Raw genomic sequence first — 22,436 nt, 5'->3', positions numbered from 1 at the left:
CGGTGGTCGCATCAGATGATTTGGTGTCAAACCCGATAAACTTAATACTAGGGTTCAGCAATCAGGAATGGAAAAGATTGGATCCCGATTGGCGATCGAGCAAATTACACGATCGGGATCAGCTGGAAAATGAGCAGAAATCGGATTTTAAAATCGATCCTGAAATCTCAAGATCGGCTCAACCCTACTTAATACCTATAACTATTAGTATAAGTACCTATAAGTCATCAGGATCATAATGTTCAGATTCTACTGTAGACACCCCCTTTAAGATTCTGCTCATAGCATGCCACTCTACAAGATGACAAACTTTTTGCACTGCTCAAGTGACAATTTTTTTCAAACATATTATAATTTAATTGAGGCTTCCTATTCATTGAATGAAAGGAGACGGTGAAGTCCAGCCTTGGCACGGGCAGCACACGGGAGTCATCCATGTATCCTCCATGCATCACCTATGTTGTTCTTTCACAGCAGCCGATTAGTACAAGGTGTAACCTGCTCAAGTGCGTGTTAGATACACGTCAGACAGTAGAGGACGCTCTCTATGGACGGCTTGTACTGCTGAGGTTGGATTCTTTTTGATAAAATAATAAAAGATTTTTAGTTCTGGTTTATTTTTGTCTATCATATGGAATGAAGTAACGTGATACTTTGTCAGTGACACACAGGCCGATACTTATTAGACACTGTTGTGGAATTTGCCACCATTCATGAATAACAGAAGATAAAAATTGTTTTATTCTGAAAAATATTCAACATTTAATACAAATACAGACATGTTCTAATATGGGACAAACCCCAGGACAATAGCAGAGCGACCATCTGCCCTTTGGGGCTTTTTGGATATAATACATGTAATTTCCCATTGCCGCTCCCAGCCATAGTATTGTATTGGATGGTCAGTGACTGGAGGAATCTCTGACAACCCTTGGTAAGACATGTTGTTCTATCCATCAACCACTTCCTGAATGTAATACAAAATGAGGCCAGAACTTTAGGAAGATTGTTCCCAGAAAAAGCTCATATTGAGGTCCTTCATCTTCTCTTGGTAGATTTTATCAAAGTACTCGCTCTGTGCGACAGTAAAATGATTCTTCCAGTCTCCAGATATTCCTGTAAGGAACAAAATATGCAAAAATACATTATTGTGGAGTCTATGTCTAGTTATCTAGATGGGGGAGGGGAAGATTATAAAAGTATAATAATAATATCAATTATTATTATTGTCAAAAACACCAGACACAATTGTCATCTCGGGCTGTCATTAGACAATCTGGTAATTCGGAATAAACTGTGTATGTAAATATTGAATCCAAATTTGCGAAAATAAATAAATACTCTGATGCCTAAGACTTATTTTTTGCAGGATGACATGTACTTTTTATTCATGCTAACTTGATTACTACCCTCAAATCTTATTCTTGCAGCTGGGGATTGTCCCCAAAATGGCGGTGCCCCTGCACTGCTGGGAAAATGGTGCCTCAGATAGCTTTGGCTTTAGTACAATTAGCACTCTAATACTATTATTTATGCCAATGGTCCTACCCCCTGCCCTGCTTTGCCATTCCCCATTTTCAGGAAAATGGAGCAGTGTGACACAGATTTTAATAAAATGCTTTTTTTAATTTGCATTGCGCAAATAATTGTGACACTTTATTCCTTGCAAATATATTCCTGACATATATATCTACACACTGGATAAGTGACCTAAAGACCATTAGGAAGTAGATTGTGTTGAGGGGATATCGTCACTCCATAGGGAGAGAACCACCATTTAGGTGTGTGGATTCTTATTAAGTCATTTTGCGCTCCACTGCAAAGGAACATGGGAAGAATATGCAAATCTGACTTCCATGATGTAATTGCCATGTTCCTTTGCACAGTGGAGCGCTCATGGCTTAATAAGACTCCACACACCTTAATGGTGGTCTCTCCCTATGGAGTGATGATATCCCCTCAGTCCTGTCTAAGCCTCTCACCTCTGCTAGATCAGTCCTCTCTGTGCCAAGCTGATGAGATGCAAGTACATCGAAACAGCTGTCTTTGGCTAAGAGACTACCTGGTAAAATCCCACATCATTGCAAACAAAGGCCTCTGAGAAGGTTGGCATGATGTTAAAGGGGCTCTATCAGCAAAATCATGCTGATAGAGCCCCACATATGCGTGAATAGCCTTTAAAAAGGCTATTCAGGCACCGCTAAAGTTATTAAACTACCCCCGTTTTAAAATAAAACCCTAAAACAGAATGTGATCTACTTACGCATCGTGCACGGTGGGCGGGCATTCAGGGTGTGTCTTCTTCATCTACGCCTCCTCTTCCTCCGATGTCCTCCGGTCCCGTCCTCCTCCAGCGCTTGCGAGCTGACACTGATATAAAAAAATGGCCTGGGCGCATACGCAGTAGCATGCGGCTTCTACTACGGCTACTGCGCAGGCGCCCAGGCCATTTTTTTTTATCAGTGTCAGTTCACGAGCGCCGGAGGAGGACGGGACCGGAGGACATCGGAGGAAGAGGAGGCGTGGATGAAAAAGACGGCGGATCCTGAATGCCCGCCCATCGTGCACGATGCGTAAGTAGATCACATTCTTTTTTAGGGTTTTATTTTAAAACTTGGGGGGTAGTTTAATATAACTTTAGCTGTGCCTGAATAGCCTTTTTAAAGGCTATTCACGCATCTGTGGGGCTCTATTAGCATGATTTTGCTGATAGAGCCCCTTTAAAATTATCTCATAGCGATGGTTTAGATAAACAGAATTACCTTTACGCATGAAGGCTCCTTTCGATAAGTCCATTATTTCAGAGGGCATTTCACTCCAATTTGACATTGGGTTTTCCTTCATGGATTTGAAGGTTGAATGTTTAACAACCAAGTCAATCTGGGCGTCATCCAACTCCTGCCCCCCAAATTTACAGATTCTTACCACACCGCCACGGAGATCCTGAAAAAATATGAGATTTATGTAGATCTATATGTAATGTATAACTCACATCACAATACTAGCCTATGAGATAAGTAAAGAGACAACATGGCACCTTAAAAATATCTTATTTTTTGTGCAATAGTAAGAGTAAGTTCACACGGGATTTTTTGGATCAGAACTCGGCCTCAGGTTCTGATCCAAAAGCCAGATAGCCGTGACTGCACTGCACTGGCATCCAGTCATGCACTTCGCTCTGGATTAGGCCCAATGAATGGGCCTAGTCCGGAGGAGGGAGTGTCTTCAGGCCGAATCGCGAAGTAAAATGGCCTGAAGAATGAGCACTTTGCTTCTTTTTCCGGGAGCTGGACCAAGCCGGCCACCAGAAAAAGCTCCTGAGCAGCTCCCATTGATTTCAATGGGAGACGTCTTTTTGGTCAGGATTTTGAGGCGAATATCACCTCAAAACCCTAAGCAAAAAACTCAGTGTGAACTTACCCTTATAGTAACCAGCGAACCCATTTCTGAATGGTGGATGTATGAGCGAAAGGTCATCAGTGTTTTGGAGCCTACACCCTAAGGGTCCATTCACCTGGAGGAAAATGGTGAGGAATTTGGTGTGGAATTTCAGCGCTAAAAAACAAGCCTCCCATTGACTTCAATGAGTTCCTTTATGAACCTTTTTTTTTATAAGTGTGATTCCTTCCTACCTTTCTGGGTAGGAAATATAGTCAGCAATACTATATTTCTTTTTACAGAACTTCATTATAACTCATTTAAAACCGTCTCTCACAAGCGCTGTGGGAAGAACCGCGATGCATTGCCGCCACGTTTTTTCCCGTAGCGCTTTATTGCTGCAGGTCCTTAGCCTTATGTGGATTTTCTGGGATAAAAATATTGATCAACTAAGAAAGGTCATCCATATGACATTAGTGGAGTCCGTGGAGTCCAATAACTAGCCATCAATTAGCTGTTCTCAGTAGCTGATACTCAAAGAATGGATCAGACAGCTCTGATCTCTGTGTAGTGGCCACTTACTGCAGATCAGCTCCTTTATATCTGAGTGGGAGCTAAGTCGCCATCACTCAGTTTCACCACTATACAGAGAACAGATGTCGGCTTCCTGCTCCATTGTCTAGGTATCAGCTACTGAGAACAGCTAACTATTATCAGACCCCAACAGATCTAACATTAGTGATCTATCTTTATTAGAGATCAGCGAACACTAAAATATTCAAGGTTCGAAATCCGATTCGAACAGCCGCACACTGTTCGACTGTTCGAACGGGTTTCGAACCCTATTATAGTCTATGGGGGGAAATGCTCATTTCAGGGTACGCAACATTCAATCAAATTCTACTTACCAAGTCCATCAGTGAGGGTCGGGCTGGATTCTTCTCCCTGCGCCCTCTTCCGGCCTTGAATTCACTCTGCTAGGCATCGGGCATAGGCAGAGCTGACTGCGCATGCCCGCGCCCGCGCGGACATGCGCAGTCGGCTCTGCCCAGGCCCGATGCCTAAGCAGAGTGAATGCAGAGCCGGAAGAGGACGCAGGAGTGCTGCGCAGGGAGAAGACTTCTAAAGATAAGAGAAGAACCAGCGTTGATTGGCAATGTATAGCATTCTGCCAATCAGTGCTGGTTCTGCATCGAATCTTAACTTCGAACAGCTAGTAGTATTCGATCGAGTACGAGTATTTCGAATACCATAGTATTCGATTGAATACCTACTCGATCAAGTACTACTTGCTCATCTCTAATCTTTATAATAGGTCATCCATTTTTTAGCCCCTAAACCCCTTTTTGTTCAGTTTTGTTAAAAAACATACAATTTGAAATATTCAGGTCAAAGAATGAATCGGTTTGTCCATCTCTAGTCAGTGGTATTTTTTTTTTTACATTTCATTTAGCTGCTGGTACAGCCATTTATTTAAGGGATATCGATATAAAGCTGTCTCTTGATCAGAATGCAGTACATACAGCGCGGCACCTCTAATGAGGCAAGGTGAGGCGGCCGTCTCGGGCGGCGGACCGGATGTGGTCTAGGATATTACCATATAGTCCCAAAGTCTGTGCTAGCAGTACCATATAGGCCCGAAGCCTGTGATAGTAGTAATAGCCTGTTACTGCTAGAACAGGCTTTGGGCCTGTATGGCAAGAGGCTGTTATTGCTAGCACAGGCTTTGGGCCTATATGGTAATATCCCAGGCCACGTGACGTCTGGGCATTACCATTTAGGCCCGAAGCCTGCTAGGATTAACATTGGATCCCAGAGAGGTGAGTAACAGTGTTTATTATGTTCCTTTACAACCCACCCACCCCCCTCTAGGGCTTCAATTATTATAGTCAGGGGGTCCCTGAGTATAATAATAGTTCATGGGTGTGAAACTGGGTGGGCAAGTATAATAGAGCTTGAAGGGTCCACTGTAGCCCCTGTAACCTCTATTGTGCCCCACAGTCTATTGTGCAACTGTGGGGCATAATATAGGCTGCAGGGGCCGCTTATATATAGGGGTTGGGTGCACGGAGAAGTGAGGAATCAAAGATATCTGTGTTTCAAACTTTACAGAGTCAAGTTACAGCAGGAAAAAGTGGCCATGGCGGTCCAAGGGGAAGAGACGGGAAATGTGGGAAGACGTCTCCTGTGAGTATTACTGCATTGTATTTATTGTAATGTTACTGCTAGCCCCCCCAACAGTACCCCCCCCACCCCGCTGTGTGAGGCAGACGACCAAAAGATGAACAACAACACCCCCCCCGACTCAATACGGGGGAAGGGGGGGGCGCGTCTTTTGATCGTCCGCCTCAGGCACCATAGAGGCTAGGTTCACCACTAAATACACAGAGACCCAACCCGCTCTCCATGCCGCCCTGTACTGCAATATTACCTGAAGAAGCTCCTCGTAGGTGATAAAGAAGAATCTTTTGTCATCTTTCATTTGCATCCAACCTTTTATATGGTCAAACCAAGACCCAAACATAGCTAAAAGATAAAGGCCCGGATTACTTAAAAGGGAATAAAGTAACAAAGTAATTTTTCCTTTATAATCTACATATATTATAGGATTGTACAAGAATACACAGAGTGTCAACATAAGGACTCTATAAAGATACAGGAAGAGATGGATTATAATGTCACAGCAATTGTTACAGCTCATGTCTTTACTATATCATTAACCTTATACACCAGATAAATCTCTGACCTATAACCTTATACACCAGATACATCTCTGACCTATAACCTTATACACCAGATAAATCTCTGACCTATAACCTTATACACCAGATACATCTCTGACCTATAACCTTATACCCCAGATACATCTCTGACCTATAACCTTATACACCAGATAAATCTCTGACCTATAACCTTATACCCCAGATACATCTCTGACCTATAACCTTATACACCGGATAAATCTCTGACCTATAACCTTATACACCAGATACATCACTGACCTATAACCTTATACACCAGATAAATCTCTGACCTATAACCTTATACCCCAGATACATCTCTGACCTATAACCTTATACACCAGATAAATCTCTGACCTATAACCTTATACCCCAGATACATCTCTGACCTATAACCTTATACACCAGATACATCACTGACCTATAACCTTATACACCGGATAAATCTCTGACCTATAACCTTATACCCCAGATACATCTCTGACCTATAACCTTATACACCAGATAAATCTCTGACCTATAACCTTATACACCAGATACATCTCTGACCTATAACCTTATACACCAGATACATCTCTGACCTATAACCTTATACACCGGATAAATCTCTGACCTATAACCTTATACACCGGATACATCACTGACCTATAACCTTATACACCAGATAAATCTCTGACCTATAACCTTATACACCGGATAAATCTCTGACCTATAACCTTATACACCAGATAAATCTCTGACCTATAACCTTATACACCAGATACATCTCTGACCTATAACCTTATACACCGGATAAATCTCTGACCTATAACCTTATACACCGGATACATCTCTGACCTATAACCTTATACACCAGATACATCACTGACCTATAACCTTATACACCAGATAAATCTCTGACCTATAACCTTATACCCCAGATACATCTCTGACCTATAACCTTATACACCAGATAAATCTCTGACCTATAACCTTATACACCAGATACATCTCTGACCTATAACCTTATACACCAGATACATCTCTGACCTATAACCTTATACACCGGATACATCTCTGACCTATAACCTTATACACCGGATACATCACTGACCTATAACCTTATACACCAGATAAATCTCTGACCTATAACCTTATACACCGGATAAATCTCTGACCTATAACCTTATACACCAGATAAATCTCTGACCTATAACCTTATACACCAGATAAATCTCTGACCTATAACCTTATACACCGGATAAATCTCTGACCTATAACCTTATACACCGGATATATCTCTGACCTATAACCTTATACACCGGATAAATCTCTGACCTATAACCTTATACACCGGATATATCTCTGACCTATAACCTTATACACCAGATAAATCTCTGACCTATAACCTTATACACCGGATAAATCTCTGACCTATAACCTTATACACCGGATAAATCTCTGACCTATAACCTTATACACCGGATATATCTCTGACCTATAACCTTATACACTGGATAAATCTCTGACCTATAACCTTATACCCCAGATACATCTCTGACCTATAACCTTATACACCGGATACATCACTGACCTATAACCTTATACACCGGATAAATCTCTGACCTATAACCTTATACACCGGATAAATCTCTGACCTATAACCTTATACACCAGATAAATCTCTGACCTATAACCTTATACACCAGATAAATCTCTGACCTATAACCTTATACACCGGATAAATCTCTGACCTATAACCTTATACACCAGATAAATCTCTGACCTATAACCTTATACACCGGATAAATCTCTGACCTATAACCTTATACACCGGATAAATCTCTGACCTATAACCTTATACACCAGATAAATCTCTGACCTATAACCTTATACACCAGATAAATCTCTGACCTATAACCTTATACACCAGATACATCACTGACCTATAACCTTATACACCGGATAAATCTCTGACCTATAACCTTATACACCGGATATATCTCTGACCTATAACCTTATACACCGGATAAATCTCTGACCTATAACCTTATACACCGGATATATCTCTGACCTATAACCTTATACACCGGATACATCTCTGACCTATAACCTTATACACCAGATACATCTCTGACCTATAACCTTATACACCGGATAAATCTCTGACCTATAACCTTATACACCAGATAAATCTCTGACCTATAACCTTATACACCAGATACATCTCTGACCTATAACCTTATACACCAGATACATCTCTGACCTATAACCTTATACACCGGATAAATCTCTGACCTATAACCTTATACACCGGATATATCTCTGACCTATAACCTTATACACCAGATACATCTCTGACCTATAACCTTATACACCGGATAAATCTCTGACCTATAACCTTATACACCGGATAAATCTCTGACCTATAACCTTATACACCGGATATATCTCTGACCTATAACCTTATACACCAGATACATCTCTGACCTATAACCTTATACACCGGATAAATCTCTGACCTATAACCTTATACACCGGATAAATCTCTGACCTGAAGGGGTTTATTGCAATGACCAAATGACAGTCCCAATTAAAGATTCGCTGAATTTTCTGTACCAATTTGATTTGATCCAAGTTAATTCGCGTCCAATAACATTGACCCATTCCTGACATCCAACCTAATAGTACGGCACTGCCAGGAAGGACTGCACTCAAACCAAAGAGACTGTGTGCGCACTCTGCACTGCGGTTGTTAGTCGTATGTAATGGCTGACACTGTCCTCTAACACCCCTGGTCAGAGATGATCTACGATCACAGTGTTAACCCCTGAGATGGCCTTCTAGGGTTTTTACTATACATTGGGGTCCCGATGCCCCCCCATCCCGCAACGTTCCCTGGTTGTTCATGCCTTGAATGGAGACTGTCAGCCTGTGCATCTGCACGGTTTGACAGCCTCATATACACTGCGATACAAGTGTGTTACAGCGTATACCTATTGAAGCAGGGATCAGAAGATCAGGGACAAAAAGAAAACATGTTAAAAAAAAAGTAGTGTCCCCTACGCATTATTCTATGCTCAACAATGGCCTACACACAGTATTATAGGCCCACAGTGGCCCTCACACAGTATTACATGCTCAAAGTTGTCCCAACACAGTCTTATATGCTTATTGTGGCCCCCACACAGTATTATATGATCCTCGCTCCTCTTCTGCCTTGTGACTGAGCTCCTTAGGTCGATGTCTAAGGTGCTGCTTCCCAAACATCACTGCATGGGCCTGTGATTGGGCCTCAGAGGTCACATGGGGTGCTTTGAAGTGACTATGCCGGCGCGCTCCATGTGACCGCTGAAGCCCAATCACAGAGCACTGATGCCTGGGGAGTAGGACCTCATTCACCAGCCGGAAGAGCTCCAGAGTGGATGCTGAGCTCAGAACAGGTGAGTATCAGTAGTTTTTTATTTTTAATTACATCCCCTGGTCTAACATCTAATAAAAAAGAGGCCCGGAGATTGCTAGGACCCTTTCCATTAGCAGTATGTATAGTGGTCAGGGAACTAGAAATTCCCCAACTGTTATCATGGTGATCCGGGGCCCCGGCACTTGCCCTGGTATGACGGGTGCCAACTCCGGCCGTGTCAGCGCCACCTGATCTCGCCGTAGGGGGTGCCAAGGGGAAAATTTTGCATGGTGGAACCAGTTAAAACCTCTGATTGGAACTGTGCTCCAACTAGGGGGTATGGTGTATGGTGTTAGTTGTGAGTTATAGCTAACACCCGCTCCTGATGATGGATGTCCACAGGCAGGCAGCAGATAATATCAGGAAAAGTTTGTTACTGAAACAAACTTTCCGTGTTATGGCCTTTACATGATCGGGACCTGAACCTTTGCAATTCGTTACCACGAAGTTTGAGGAAATCCGGATTCCATGTGAATTGAATATGCCCTAAAATTAAGATTGAATTTCACTTTGTCAGCTTCGATTCGCTCATCTCTAGTCCCAATGTATGCTAGAAGGTAGGAATGTAAACTCTTCCAAAAGAAATCCCTTTATTTTCAGTGGAGGTCATATAATTATAAGTAAGGGCCTTTAATGTGCAATTATCGGGCCCATTGTTTGGACCTACTACTCCTAAGAATTGTCATTCTCGGTAATGGGTCCAGGCAAGGGTCCAGAACACTTCCTGCATACTATATAGAATGAATGATTCTCTCATCTTCCCAATGATTGCTGCTTTTAAAGGGGTTGTCTAGTTACATCATGACCCCCCAAGGCAGTGTTCATTTCCCTGAGTCCCTTAGGGGAGGAGTATGTGTAGTGACCCAGGGATGAAGCAATCTGGGGAGCTGAACTTTAGATCACAGGACCCAGAAGTCATGACATTGCCAGAACCCTTGAGTCTCTCAAAAGAAATCCTGAGAACAGATAAGTTAATTAACACTCCCCAGAGTGGGAGTTTGAGGTACATTTCGGACAGGACAGTCTCTAATTAGTAATAATGATATGATCAGTCTGCTGACTCTGCCCTAGTGTACACAGTAAAGCTATAACTGAAAAGTGACAAAACAGCTGATTGTGCTCCTGCAGCTAATGTGGAACCAAATATTTTCTTATATGAAATAGTATTTCGTTTAGACCATCACATAAAACAATTCTAAAAAAATAAAAAAAAAATATATTTCTTATTGTACATTCCATTAATGAAATATCTCACCCTTCCCCTGTATAAAGTCCTCTATGAAATTCTGGAAGTTTTCTGTAGGTGTGAACAAATTGAGAATCTTGGTAAAATGGAACAAAGATACAATGACATCTCTCGGGTTTCGAATTGTGTAGATAATCTGAAAAAAAAAAAAGAAAAGTAGTCAATAAAACAAGATATTTGTATTCATTCCATAATAGAGCATGTAGCATTTAATTAGTTTTAATTGTAATATCTACATTAATTCACATACCGTATTTTTCGGACTATAAGACGCACTTTTTTCCCCAAAAATTTGGGGGGAAAAGAAGGGTGCGTCTTATAGTCCGAATGTGGCGCCTGGCACCCGCCGTAATAGAGAGGCGGATGTCGGCAAGGGATAGACGCCGGGGCCTGAGACATCGCTGCGCTCCTCTGCCCTGCATGAAGCCAGCAGCGGGAGGAGTGATGCTATTCTGCTTCTCCGTCCCCCCGCCGCTGGCTTCATGCAGGGCAGAGGAGCGCAGCGATGTCTCAGGCCCCGGCACCTGTGCCGGCGTCTATCCCTCGCCCGGCATCCGCCTTTCTAGTACAGCGGATGCCGGGTCAGTATCGGTGGCCCCTTCTCCCCCGGGGCCGGTCCCCACCGGCCCCGTACCTGTGAAGTTGCAGGCCGGCTCCTGCGCGGCGATATCGCAGGAGCCGACCTGTTCGGGTGACAGCCGGGAGCCTAATGAGGCTCCCAGGCCTGTCACTGCTATATATTAGTATTGCGGCTAGGTCTATGACCAGCCGTAATACTAATAGACAGAATGTCCCATAGACGGAAATACAGTTGTATTGCCGTCTATGGGACTTGCAATCACGTGACCGCAGGTTCAAGCCCCCGGGGGGGAATAAAATAGTAAAAAAAAAAAAAAAACTTTAAAAATATATAATAAAAATCTGAAATAAATAAAAGTTCTAAATCACCTCCTGTCCCCAGAATATATATATAAAAGTAGAAAATCATATATCATAAACCACCGGGGTTTTTTTCAATACAAGGTGATCTAAGCAATAGATAGTCCCCAAAAATGGTATAACTAAAAAGTACTTCTGGCCCCGCAAAAAAAAAACACTCTATGCGTCCCCGAACAGCTGCAGGGTCACCTGTCAATGTGGCCTTGCAGCTGTTGAAAAACTACAACTCCCATATATTAAATATTTTACCATTTTTTGCTTCCAAATTTTTTTTCCCTATTTTCCTCCTCTAAAACCTGTCTTATAGTCCAGTGCGTCTTATAGTCCGAAAAATACGGTAATTTATATTTAAATCATAGATTGTATGGGAAAATAAATAATGTAGTTAAAAGCGGCTTCTCGGGACATTGTAGGAAATAGGATTTATATGATATGATTCACGTATAACAATTTAGCAGGCTACTGGTGGTGCCACCAAAACTAGAAGTAGTGTTACTGTTGCCATCCAAATTCTTATTGTTAGTTCTTGCATAAGTGTTTTCTCTTCCCTCTGCTTTTGCCTGTCCCCTGTACTGATTTTTCCACTCATTTTACTACAGAGTGGTTAATTTTAATAGTGATTTGCAACAATTATTATGTTATGTGTATATCTTTTTTGCTTTTGTTCTTTTTTTAACAAGCGAGTTCAAGAAAAATAGCAAAACACTTAACTAGTTACCTAGTCACCGAGTATTACACTATAACTGCATCATTTACCTTAAATAGTTACATAGTTACATAGTAGATGAGGTTGGATAAAGACCTCAGTCCATCAAGTCCAACCTATAACCCTACAATCCCCTACAGTGTTGATCCAGGGAAGGGTAAAACCCCATGAGGCTCATGCCAATTGCCCCATTTCAGGGGAAAAAATTCCTTCCCGACTCCAAATCTGGCAGTTAGTATAAAAACCCTGGATCAATGTGACCTTAAAATCTACAGTCCATAACCTGTTATATGTTTCTCTTCAAATAAGGCATCCAGGCCCTCTTTGAACTTGTTTAATAAATCTGCCATCACCACTTCCTGGGGCAGAGACTTCCATAGCCTCACTGTTCTTACTGTGAAGAATCCCCTTCTGTGTTTCTCGTGAAACTTACTCTTCTCCAGACGTAGAGGATGTCCTCTTGTCACTGTCATTGGCCTAGGTGTAGAGGATGTCTTCTTGTCACTGTCACTGGTCTAGGTGTAGAGGATGTTCCCTTGTCACTGTCACTGGCTTTTGTTATTATTAGTAGTAGTATTTTTTTTTTTTTTTTTGCTGTTAGATTGTTGTCAGTTTGTATGTATATTGGTTAACAAAAAAAAAACCTTAACAAACTGAGATTTTTCTAATGATCATCATTGTTTATCGGGTAAATAAAGTAAAAAAAATCTTTTATAAAACATATTTTTCAGGTTAGGAAGGTATGTGACTGTTTATTGGATAAGCAAAAAAATTCTCTTAACCAATGGATATTATTCAGATGAATACAGCGCATCACTGCTTATTAGACAAAAAAGCAACAAATAGAGATTTACAGATTAACAGACTACAAGACAAAAAAAAAATCCCTTAAATAGACTAAAAGGTGTAAAACACTTTTTTTTATTGGATAACCCAAAAAATATTCCTTTTAGAAACAAAGATTTTTCAGTTTAGCAAAGGTGGAATAAGTGTTTTGCTATCAGAGTGGCAGTTTGTCTATATTCAAAGAAAAAATTCTTATTTTTCACTAATAGTAGTATGTTTTTCAGTAATATCAATGGTCACACTAGCGTCTCCATCCCTGAATGTACTTAAAATATGTGGAGAGAAAAGTCCTTCAAGCAGGAACTGGGCGAAAACCTGGCGGACCACATTATACTCTATGGAGTACACAGGTTTTTGTGGGTATTGGTTCTATTTTTTGGGTCCCCAAGCATACCCAAAGAACAGAAACCCGAACGCTAATGTTAACCTAGCATAAGACTCTCTGGGTTAGGGGGATATCGTCACTCCTTGGGTAGAGACCACCATTTAGGTGTGTGGAGACTTATTAAGCCTTTAGCACTCCACTGTGCAAGGTACCATGGGAAGAATATGCAAATCTGTCTTCCATGATGTAAGGTCGAGCATGATGTTAAAGGGAGCAGCCTCTATTGGGCTATATCACTGAGATTCTGTCTTCCTAATTACATCAGGGAAGACAGGCTTGCACATTCCAGTGAGTGCCCTCTATTGGTTTGCAACACTGAGGCACCTGACTTCCTAATTACATCATGGAAGACATATTTGCTTATTCTTCCCATAAGATTCTCTGGACAGTCATAGCTCAAACTTCTCTGCGTTTCAAGTTTTGCTGCAGTCAGTGCTCTGTATTGCTGAAGAAAATGGAGTCATTGCTTTGGATCATGCAGTGAAAAATAACACATCCACTCCATACTTCCACCATTACTGAAGTGCACTGTGTTCCTGCCCATGGTATTTCATATACGGTATGTGACATCAGCTCTGTAAAGTGTTTTACCATCTACCATTGACTATTGGGTGAGAGCATATCAAACACAAGACAATATGGAATATTTGAGTCCGTCCTGACTCTAGCTGTAAGGTTGTCCACACTACAGGTTCAAAGCAAAAAAACGGGAATAATATTGAGCTGAGTCGTGTATCGCACATTCACCTCTCGTAGAATAATTCTTAGGGTTCCGTTTCACTTACTTTTGCTTTAGATTTGAAAAAAGATTTAGCAAAAATGTGGTGCGGTAGGTGAGAAGTGATTATTCTTGGAGGATCCATTTTATCAATGTATTCATGAAACGTGGCCTCTTCATACCATGGTGATCTCCTCTGGATGGACAAAACATCACTTTTTGTAACATCTCCCTTGTGTTTAATTAAATTCAGGATTTCAATCATCCAGTTAGTACCTAGAAGAAGTAAGAGATTACATCAAGACATTGTATACATGCAGGAATTTGGCTGAAATATGTATTCCTTCAAGATTTACAGCCTTCTTAGAAATCTATTCCCATAAATACGCCCTCTGCCACAGGAGTAGATGAAGGCTAAGGCCCCACATGATGACTATAAAGCGTTGTGGGAAAAACTGTGGTGGGACACATCAAGGTTCTTCCCGCAGGGCTTTAAACAGAAAGTTTGCAGAGTTTTCCTCCATTGGACTTTCTGTTACAATTCTATCTAAGGGGAAGAAGCTGGCGTTTCTGTAGATATAATTGAAATGCTGCAATTTCCAATACCACGCCGCTTTTGGAAATTGTACCGTATCTACGGTGCAGATTTTACTGCAAAGTGGGCATGGGATTCTCAAGAATTTCATCCACTTTGCAGTTATTGTAAAATGCCATGATTTTTCCCACCTAAGGGAGCCTTCACACGATGTTACGCTGCGCACATTCTGAACGTAGAAACACATTCAGAATGAGCACGTAAAAAGCAGCTCCCATTGACTTGAATGGAAGACGGCATACGTGCGCTCCCCATTGAAATCAATGGGAGGATTTTTTCCCTATTGCTTTCAATGTATTACGCGTATGTAGGGATTATTTCAGCTTGGAATAATAACACTGTATGCTATAGATAAGTGTATCAACCTAAAGCTCAATCCCCGCATTGAGGAAACGTAGCGTTTTTTGTTGCAGATTTTAAATCAAAGTCAGGAGTGGATTGAAAAGAAATGGAAAATATGAATAAACTCTTTAGACGTGTCCCTTCTGTTTAATACAAAAAATGCTGCCTTTCCGCAACATGGGGTCTTAGCCTGACACACACTAATACATTACTTACTTATGCACATACATTTACCATATAATAGGTTGTTATGAGCACTAACCTATCTATAAAACATAGTGTAGAATACTCTTAGGACTCCTAGGAACCTATCTATAAAACATAGTGTAGAATACTCTTAGAGCTCCTAGGAACCTATCTATAAAACATAGTGTAGAATACTCTTAGGGCTCCTAGGAACCTATCTATAAAACATAGTGTAGAACACTCTTAGGTCTCCTAGGAACCTATCTATAAAACATAGTGTAGAATACTCTTAGGGCTCCTAGGAACCTATCTATAAAACATAGTGTAGAATACTCTTAGGGCTCCTAGGAACCTATCTATAAAACATAGTGTAGAATACTCTTAGGACTCCTAGGAACCTATCTATAAAACATAGTGTAGAATACTCTTAGAGCTCCTAGGAACCTATCTATAAAACATAGTGTAGAATACTCTTAGGACTCCTAGGAACCTATCTATAAAACATAGTGTAGAATACTCTTAGGGCTCCTAGGAACCTATCTATAAAACATAGTGTAGAACACTCTTAGGTCTCCTAGGAACCTATCTATAAAACATAGTGTAGAATACTCTTAGGACTCCTAGGAACCTATCTATAAAACATAGTGTAGAATACTCTTAGAGCTCATAGGAACCTATCTATAATACATAGTGTAGAATACTGTTAGGACTCCTAGGAACCTATCTATAAAACATAGTGTAGAATACTCTTAGGGCTCATAGGAACCTATCTATAAAACATAGTGTAGAATACTCTTAGGACTCCTAGGAACCTATCTATAAGACATAGTGTAGAATACTCTTAGGGCTCCTAGGAACCTATCTATAAAACATAGTGTAGAATACATTTAGGACTCCTAGGAACCTATCTATAAAACATAGTGTAGAATACTGTTAGGACTCCTAGGAACCTATCTATAAAACATAGTGTAGAATACTCTTAGGACTCCTTGGAACCTATCTATAATACATAGTGTAGAATACTCTTAGGACTCCTTGGAACTTATCTATAAAACATAGTGTAGAGTACTCTTAGGGCTCCTTGGAACCTATCTATAATACATAGTGTAGAATACTCTTAGGACTCCTTGGAACCTATCTATAAAACATAGTGTAGGGAACATAACCTATTTATCCAATTTCTAGCTGACACACAAGGCAAACACAGCCGAAGTTATGTCAAAGTGAAAAGGACAATATTATGGTCTAGGGTGTCTTCAAACCCAAGAGTATATTATGTGGAGGCCCAGGGGAGGTGTATTAAAAAAAAAAAAAAAAAAAAACATTCTAACTTACCTTCTCTTAACTCTTTTGGGTCTTCTTGCTAATCCAACACTCTCCTGCTGACATCATGATCCCATCACAGGTTTCATTTGATGACATGAACGTGTTGAACATCATGACATCACCGAGGAGGCTGAGAGAGTGCTAGATGCTGCAAGCAGTCCCAAAATAGACATCCTACACTAAGAGATGTATGCGCTGAAGACATAGTTTGAAGCCATACCACCTTTATTATTATTATTATTATTATTATTATTATTGATTATTTATATAGCACCATTAATTCCATGGTGCTGTACATTATTATATTAATTCCATGGTGCTGGACATTATTATATTAATTCCATGGTGCTGTACATTTGGGGGTTACATACAGTACACAGAATATACAGGTAGATATAATACTAACAATGACTGACTGGCACAGTGGGGTAGAGGACCTTCAATACTATTGGGGCATCTGAGGTGTCTCTTTGTGTTTTCCACCCTCATTGGCCCATCCACAATGTGATTGCAGGTTACCAATGCAATACCATGGTAATAGGGCTCTACTGAAGGCCTCCACACAGCCCTCACAAGTATCTCTATAGAATAAGTTTTTTATTGTAGCAGTAATTGCACCACCTAGTGTTCAAGTCTTAGCATGGAACAAAAAAGTGCAAAAAAAAAAAAATATATCAAGTATAAAATAAAAATAAAATAAAAAACTAAATGGAAATGTTCACCATTTTTTAAAAAAGATTTTTATTTTTTTTAATAGCCATATTTTTGTGTCTATAACAACCCATAGGATGTTATGTATAGTTATTTTTCTTGCAAAGTGAACATCATAAAAAATAAAAACAACAAAATTATTGTTTTTTTGGTCACATTGCCTCCAAAGAAAATCTGACCAATGACCATAAAAGTAATATATAGCCCAAAATTGTAGCAATGGAAACAACAAATGTTCCCATAAAAGAGCAAAAAAGTCATCGACAAAGACTGAATCTCAGGGGTCTGAAGATTGTAATTGGCACAAGGTTATGATTTGACCAAGCCCATGGGATTTGATAGGCTGAGCAGTGGAAAGCAAGTACCCAATGGATTCTGGTAGAGTGCTGGTGTGCGGTGGAACAATATGTATAGCCCCTCGTTCTTCTATTAAATTCACACCATCTGTCCACCAAAGCTAGGGATTGGAGGGCATGGCAGACCTCACCCTTGGATTTGGATGACACATTATCTGCCACAGGGGAGGATCAAGTATTGTGTTATAGGTGAAAATAAAGCCCCCACACCATATTTCCATTGTAGTTGTCCTAAAACCCGACAAAGCTTAACCAAACCAAAATTTCAAGATAATGTTTTCTACATATTATGATGATATACCGACCCTGAGGATCCACCATAGTAGAGATAATAGAAATGGGCGTGGAATTTCCAAAAAAAATCGCCACTCCTATGCTTTTAGTGTGTTTAAGTGAGTAACCTAGGAGAATATAATGGGAATGGAAATGTTTTGGAACTGAGATGGCTGTAAAGGGATAATCCGGGATAAGATAAGATAAGATAATCCTTTAATAGTCCCACAATGGGGAAATTGTCAGGTTGCAATTTTTTGTACTGAAGGAAGGCCTTACGTTGTTTCTGTGGAGAATTGAAATCTCTCATTATGGGAGAGAATCTTAAACACAAGGGAGGAAACTGAGGATGCTATTTGACAATCTACAACAAAATTGAAGCCCTTGGATAGGCCATTGGATCAAAAACAGAGGATCCCAAGGCCAACATGTTCAGAAATTTCAGGAGACATTGCAGAAAAAGGAAGCATTTTTCAAAGTGGCAGATGGTCAATGGCTGTATCTCTAGTTTTATACCGCCTAGCAAAATGGCAAGGATACTAAGATTTCAGATGCTGCCAGATTGAAGTCATAGCTAGCTATAAAAGAAATTAGAGATCTTTTATATCTAGTACTTTGAGATTCTTAGAGATTCTCAACTTTTTTCTGATGCCAGCACAATTTTTCTGGGTGGTATAAAACCAGAGATATAGCTATTTAAAGCGATCATTCCCCATTTGGTAAATGCTACTGCTCTGCATATTGACAATACAAATGTGTATACACTTTATCTAGCAACAGCTCAGATAGAGGGTTAGGAGAATGTTACAGCCCAATTTCTATTAAAAAGGAAGATAGATAGGTTAATATTACAAAAATGGCCACTATACAACCTCAAAACAATAGCAAAAAAATTTATGAAAGGGATCCTATCATTTTTTCTGACTAACATATTGTAATAGCCTTCAGAAAGGTTATTCTTCTCCTACCTTTCGTTGTCTTCTCCGTGCTGCCTGTTTTTTGTCGGGATGCAAACAAGTTCTCACAGTACTGGGAGCATGCTCCAATGCTCAAACCGCAATGGGGGCATCCACAACGCTGCAAGAGAACTCTCTCCAGCATCGCCTCCATCTTCGTCAGCAACGACCTCTTCATCCTCTTCTGGCGCGCGGTGGGTCAAAATTGAATGCATGTGCAAATGGCTCTGCCAGCGGGCCTCGGGCAGAGCTGACTTCACATACGGGCGGTCATTTTTTTGAGGCCACTTAGACGAGCAGGTGCAGTACGCTCCTGTAGTTCTATGGAGTACAGAGCATACTGCGCCTGCTCGCGTAAGCAGCCACAAAAAAATGGCCGCCCGCATGTGAAGTCAGTTCTGCCCGAGGCCCGCTGGCAGAGCAGATTTGTGCATGCGTTGAATTTTGACCCACCACGCGCCGGAAGAAGGAGGTTGCTGACGAAAATGGAGGCGGCGCTGGAGAGAGTTCTCTTGCAGCATACCATGCCTGACGAAGAGACCTAGTAGTCTCTCGAAAGCTTGCAATCTGTCATCATTTTTGTTAGCCATTAAAAAGGTACCAAAAACTGAAGACTCAATCTTTATATGCCATTTTCATGACTTACATTGATGTCTATGCTGATAAATTCACATGTATCTAAAATTCCTGGGCCACACGGTGGCTCAGTGGTTAGCACTGCAGCCTCGCAGCGCTGGAGTCCTGGTGTTCAAATCCCGCCAAGGGCATAAAACCAACTGCAAGGAGTTCGTATGTTCTCCCCGTGTTTGCATGGATTTCCATCCCATATTCCAAATAAGACATACTGATAGGGAAAAATGTACATTGTGAGCTCTATGTGGGGCTCACAATCTACATTAAAAAAAAAAAAAAAAATTCCAGCAGGTTTAGTTTTTCGATGGTCATGTGGCAAACAAAGTATTGACAGTCAAAAGATTTTACATTTGTAATACAACACAGTGATCTTAGGTCACAAGACCAAGCTGGCCATAAGCCATAAACTAATATATTCTTACCGGATTTGGGATAGGTCACATTGTAAATGTCATCATCAAATACTTCAAATTCATTTTCTGCACAGCTGACAGACTCTTCTGTATGCAGCTCTTTGGCAAATCTGACTCCTTTATAGTCAAAATGGTCAAAAGACATTTTATCTGAAAAGAGAACAAATCCCAGTTCATCATCATCAAGAAAAAAGCCCCATAATGGATAATATCTTGTTTTTTGTATTCTTTTGCCACATTTCCATTGTACAGGTAGTCCTCGACTTACGACATTAATCCGTTCTTACGTGGCTTCGTAAACCGAATTTCGGAGTAATTCGGAAACATACCATATGACGCTGCGTAGGAATGGATCAACGTGATTTAGTATGCAGCGGCTCGAAACCGAGGAAGACTGTACCATATAAAGTACAGTACAGTCTTCCTCGGTTCCGAACCGCTGCACACTAAATCACGTACTGTACAGGGAGAGCTGGCAGCTTGCGTTTATGCGGGAGCTGACTTTTTCTCATAGGAATGCATTGGCCAGCGTTGATTGGCCAGTGTACAGCATTTGGCCAATCAACGCTGGCCAGGAGGTGGAGTCTAATATCGGACCACAATGAAGACAGCTGTGGTCCAATTTTAGACTCCACCTCCTCACAGACGAGCCTTCGCCAAAACCAGCGTTGATTGGCCAAATGCTGTACACTGGCCAATCAACACTGGTAAATGCATTCCTATGAGAAAAAGTCCGCTCCCTCATAACAGCAAACTGCCAGCTCTCCTGACTAGCAAGGACGAGCCTGCTGCAGAACCAGCATTGATTTACCGCAGGCTTGTCCTTACTAGTCGGGAGTGCTGGCAGCTTTCTGTTACGAGGGAGCTTTACTTTTTTAGCTCATCTCTAGTCGTAACCACAAAACATCGTAATTCAAGACTATCGTAACCCGAGGATTACCTGTATTCATGACCACAGCCTCCTCATAGACCGGTATCTTGTGTTTTGATGTATGCCACCAACCATTGTTAGTATTGCATGATATTTCCATACTTGATTTATTTAGGTCTGGGCCACATGTGGCATAAACTGCGGAGTTCTAGTGAATCCCATCCACACACTACAGAAAATTATGCGCAGTAAACATGCTAGGATTTCCAAAACTGTTGAGGTTTTTGGCCCATTATTAGGCCTAGTGCAAAGATCTCATAAGTGGGCCGCTCCCCATTACCAGCCCAGAAATACCTGATTCGCACAAATTATAATGCCCCCTTAAAACTAATAAAGCCGCATCCTCATGGTATTTTGGATATTGCAGAAGAGACCTGGGAGACTGAGGCTACCCCTTACAGAAGTGTGATTGACCATATTGCCAGATGCAAGATAGAATTGAAAAAGTGATGCCATATGTAAAGGAGCATTTACAGCAAGCTCAGGAGAATCAGTCCCGGGTTTACAACAGGTATGCTAGAGTAAGGAACTTCAACCTTGGTCTTGGTTCTTGTTCCGACAGTGGAGAGCAACTTCTTGGCTATATGGAAGGGGCAATATAAAGTTTGGTTGGGTAAATTATAGAGTACATCAACCAGGTAAACGGAAGCCCTACCAAATTTACCATGTAAACTTAATCAAACCTTGGAAGGACCGTGAGGTGATGTTAGCAGCCAACAATACATGTAAAGAGGATGGTGTCTCTGAGATACCGCAGGTGAACATTCCAGAAGCTTTGTCTGGTTCACCGATTCAGGAGGTAAAAGAGTTTGCGCAGTACAACAGAGATGTATTCTCTGAACTACCAGACATCATAACAGAACCGGGTTTCAAAATAAACCAAAAGCCATACCAAGTACCTGAGGCGAGGCAAAAAGCGATTTCAGAAGAGGTGAAGCTGATGCTTAATCTCGGGGTTATTGAGGAGTCGCATACTGAATGGTCTAGTCCTATAGTACTAATACCAAAACCAGACAGTACCATATGATTTTGTAATGATTTTAGAAAGTTGAATACAGTGTCAAAATTTGATGCTTATCCCATGTCTAGAGTGGACGAGCTCATTGATAGATTGGGTAATGGCCGATATTTCATTACATTGGATTTGACAAAGGGCTACTGGCAGGTGCCATTGACAGAGGAGGCCAAAGAGAAATCTGCCTTTAGCACCCCTGATGGCCTTTTCCAGTACGCAGTTCTTCCCTTTGGTCTACATGGGGCTCCAGCCACATTCCAATGGCTGATGGACAGAATTTCAAAACGCCATCAAAAAT

At 41.0% G+C, this 22,436-nt stretch overlaps 1 protein-coding gene across 1 annotated transcript; it reads right to left on the bottom strand.

The window, feature by feature from the left end:
- Positions 1 to 884: 884 nt before the first annotated feature.
- LOC142209844 (sulfotransferase 2B1-like) lies at positions 885 to 20,337 on the bottom strand. The gene is made up of 6 exons (XM_075278888.1): positions 20,202 to 20,337; positions 14,469 to 14,677; positions 10,817 to 10,943; positions 5,810 to 5,904; positions 2,763 to 2,943; positions 885 to 1,116 (listed from the first exon to the last, which is right to left on the bottom strand). The coding sequence occupies exons 1-6, from the start codon at positions 20,335 to 20,337 to the stop codon at positions 998 to 1,000; spliced, it is 867 nt and encodes a 288-aa protein (XP_075134989.1). The 3' UTR covers positions 885 to 997.
- Positions 20,338 to 22,436: the final 2,099 nt, after the last annotated feature.

The sequence above is a fragment of the Leptodactylus fuscus genome, chromosome 6 (genome assembly GCF_031893055.1).
Source record: "Leptodactylus fuscus isolate aLepFus1 chromosome 6, aLepFus1.hap2, whole genome shotgun sequence".
Taxonomy (NCBI): Eukaryota; Metazoa; Chordata; class Amphibia; order Anura; family Leptodactylidae; genus Leptodactylus; species Leptodactylus fuscus.
This window is presented reverse-complemented; position numbering and strand designations above follow the sequence as displayed.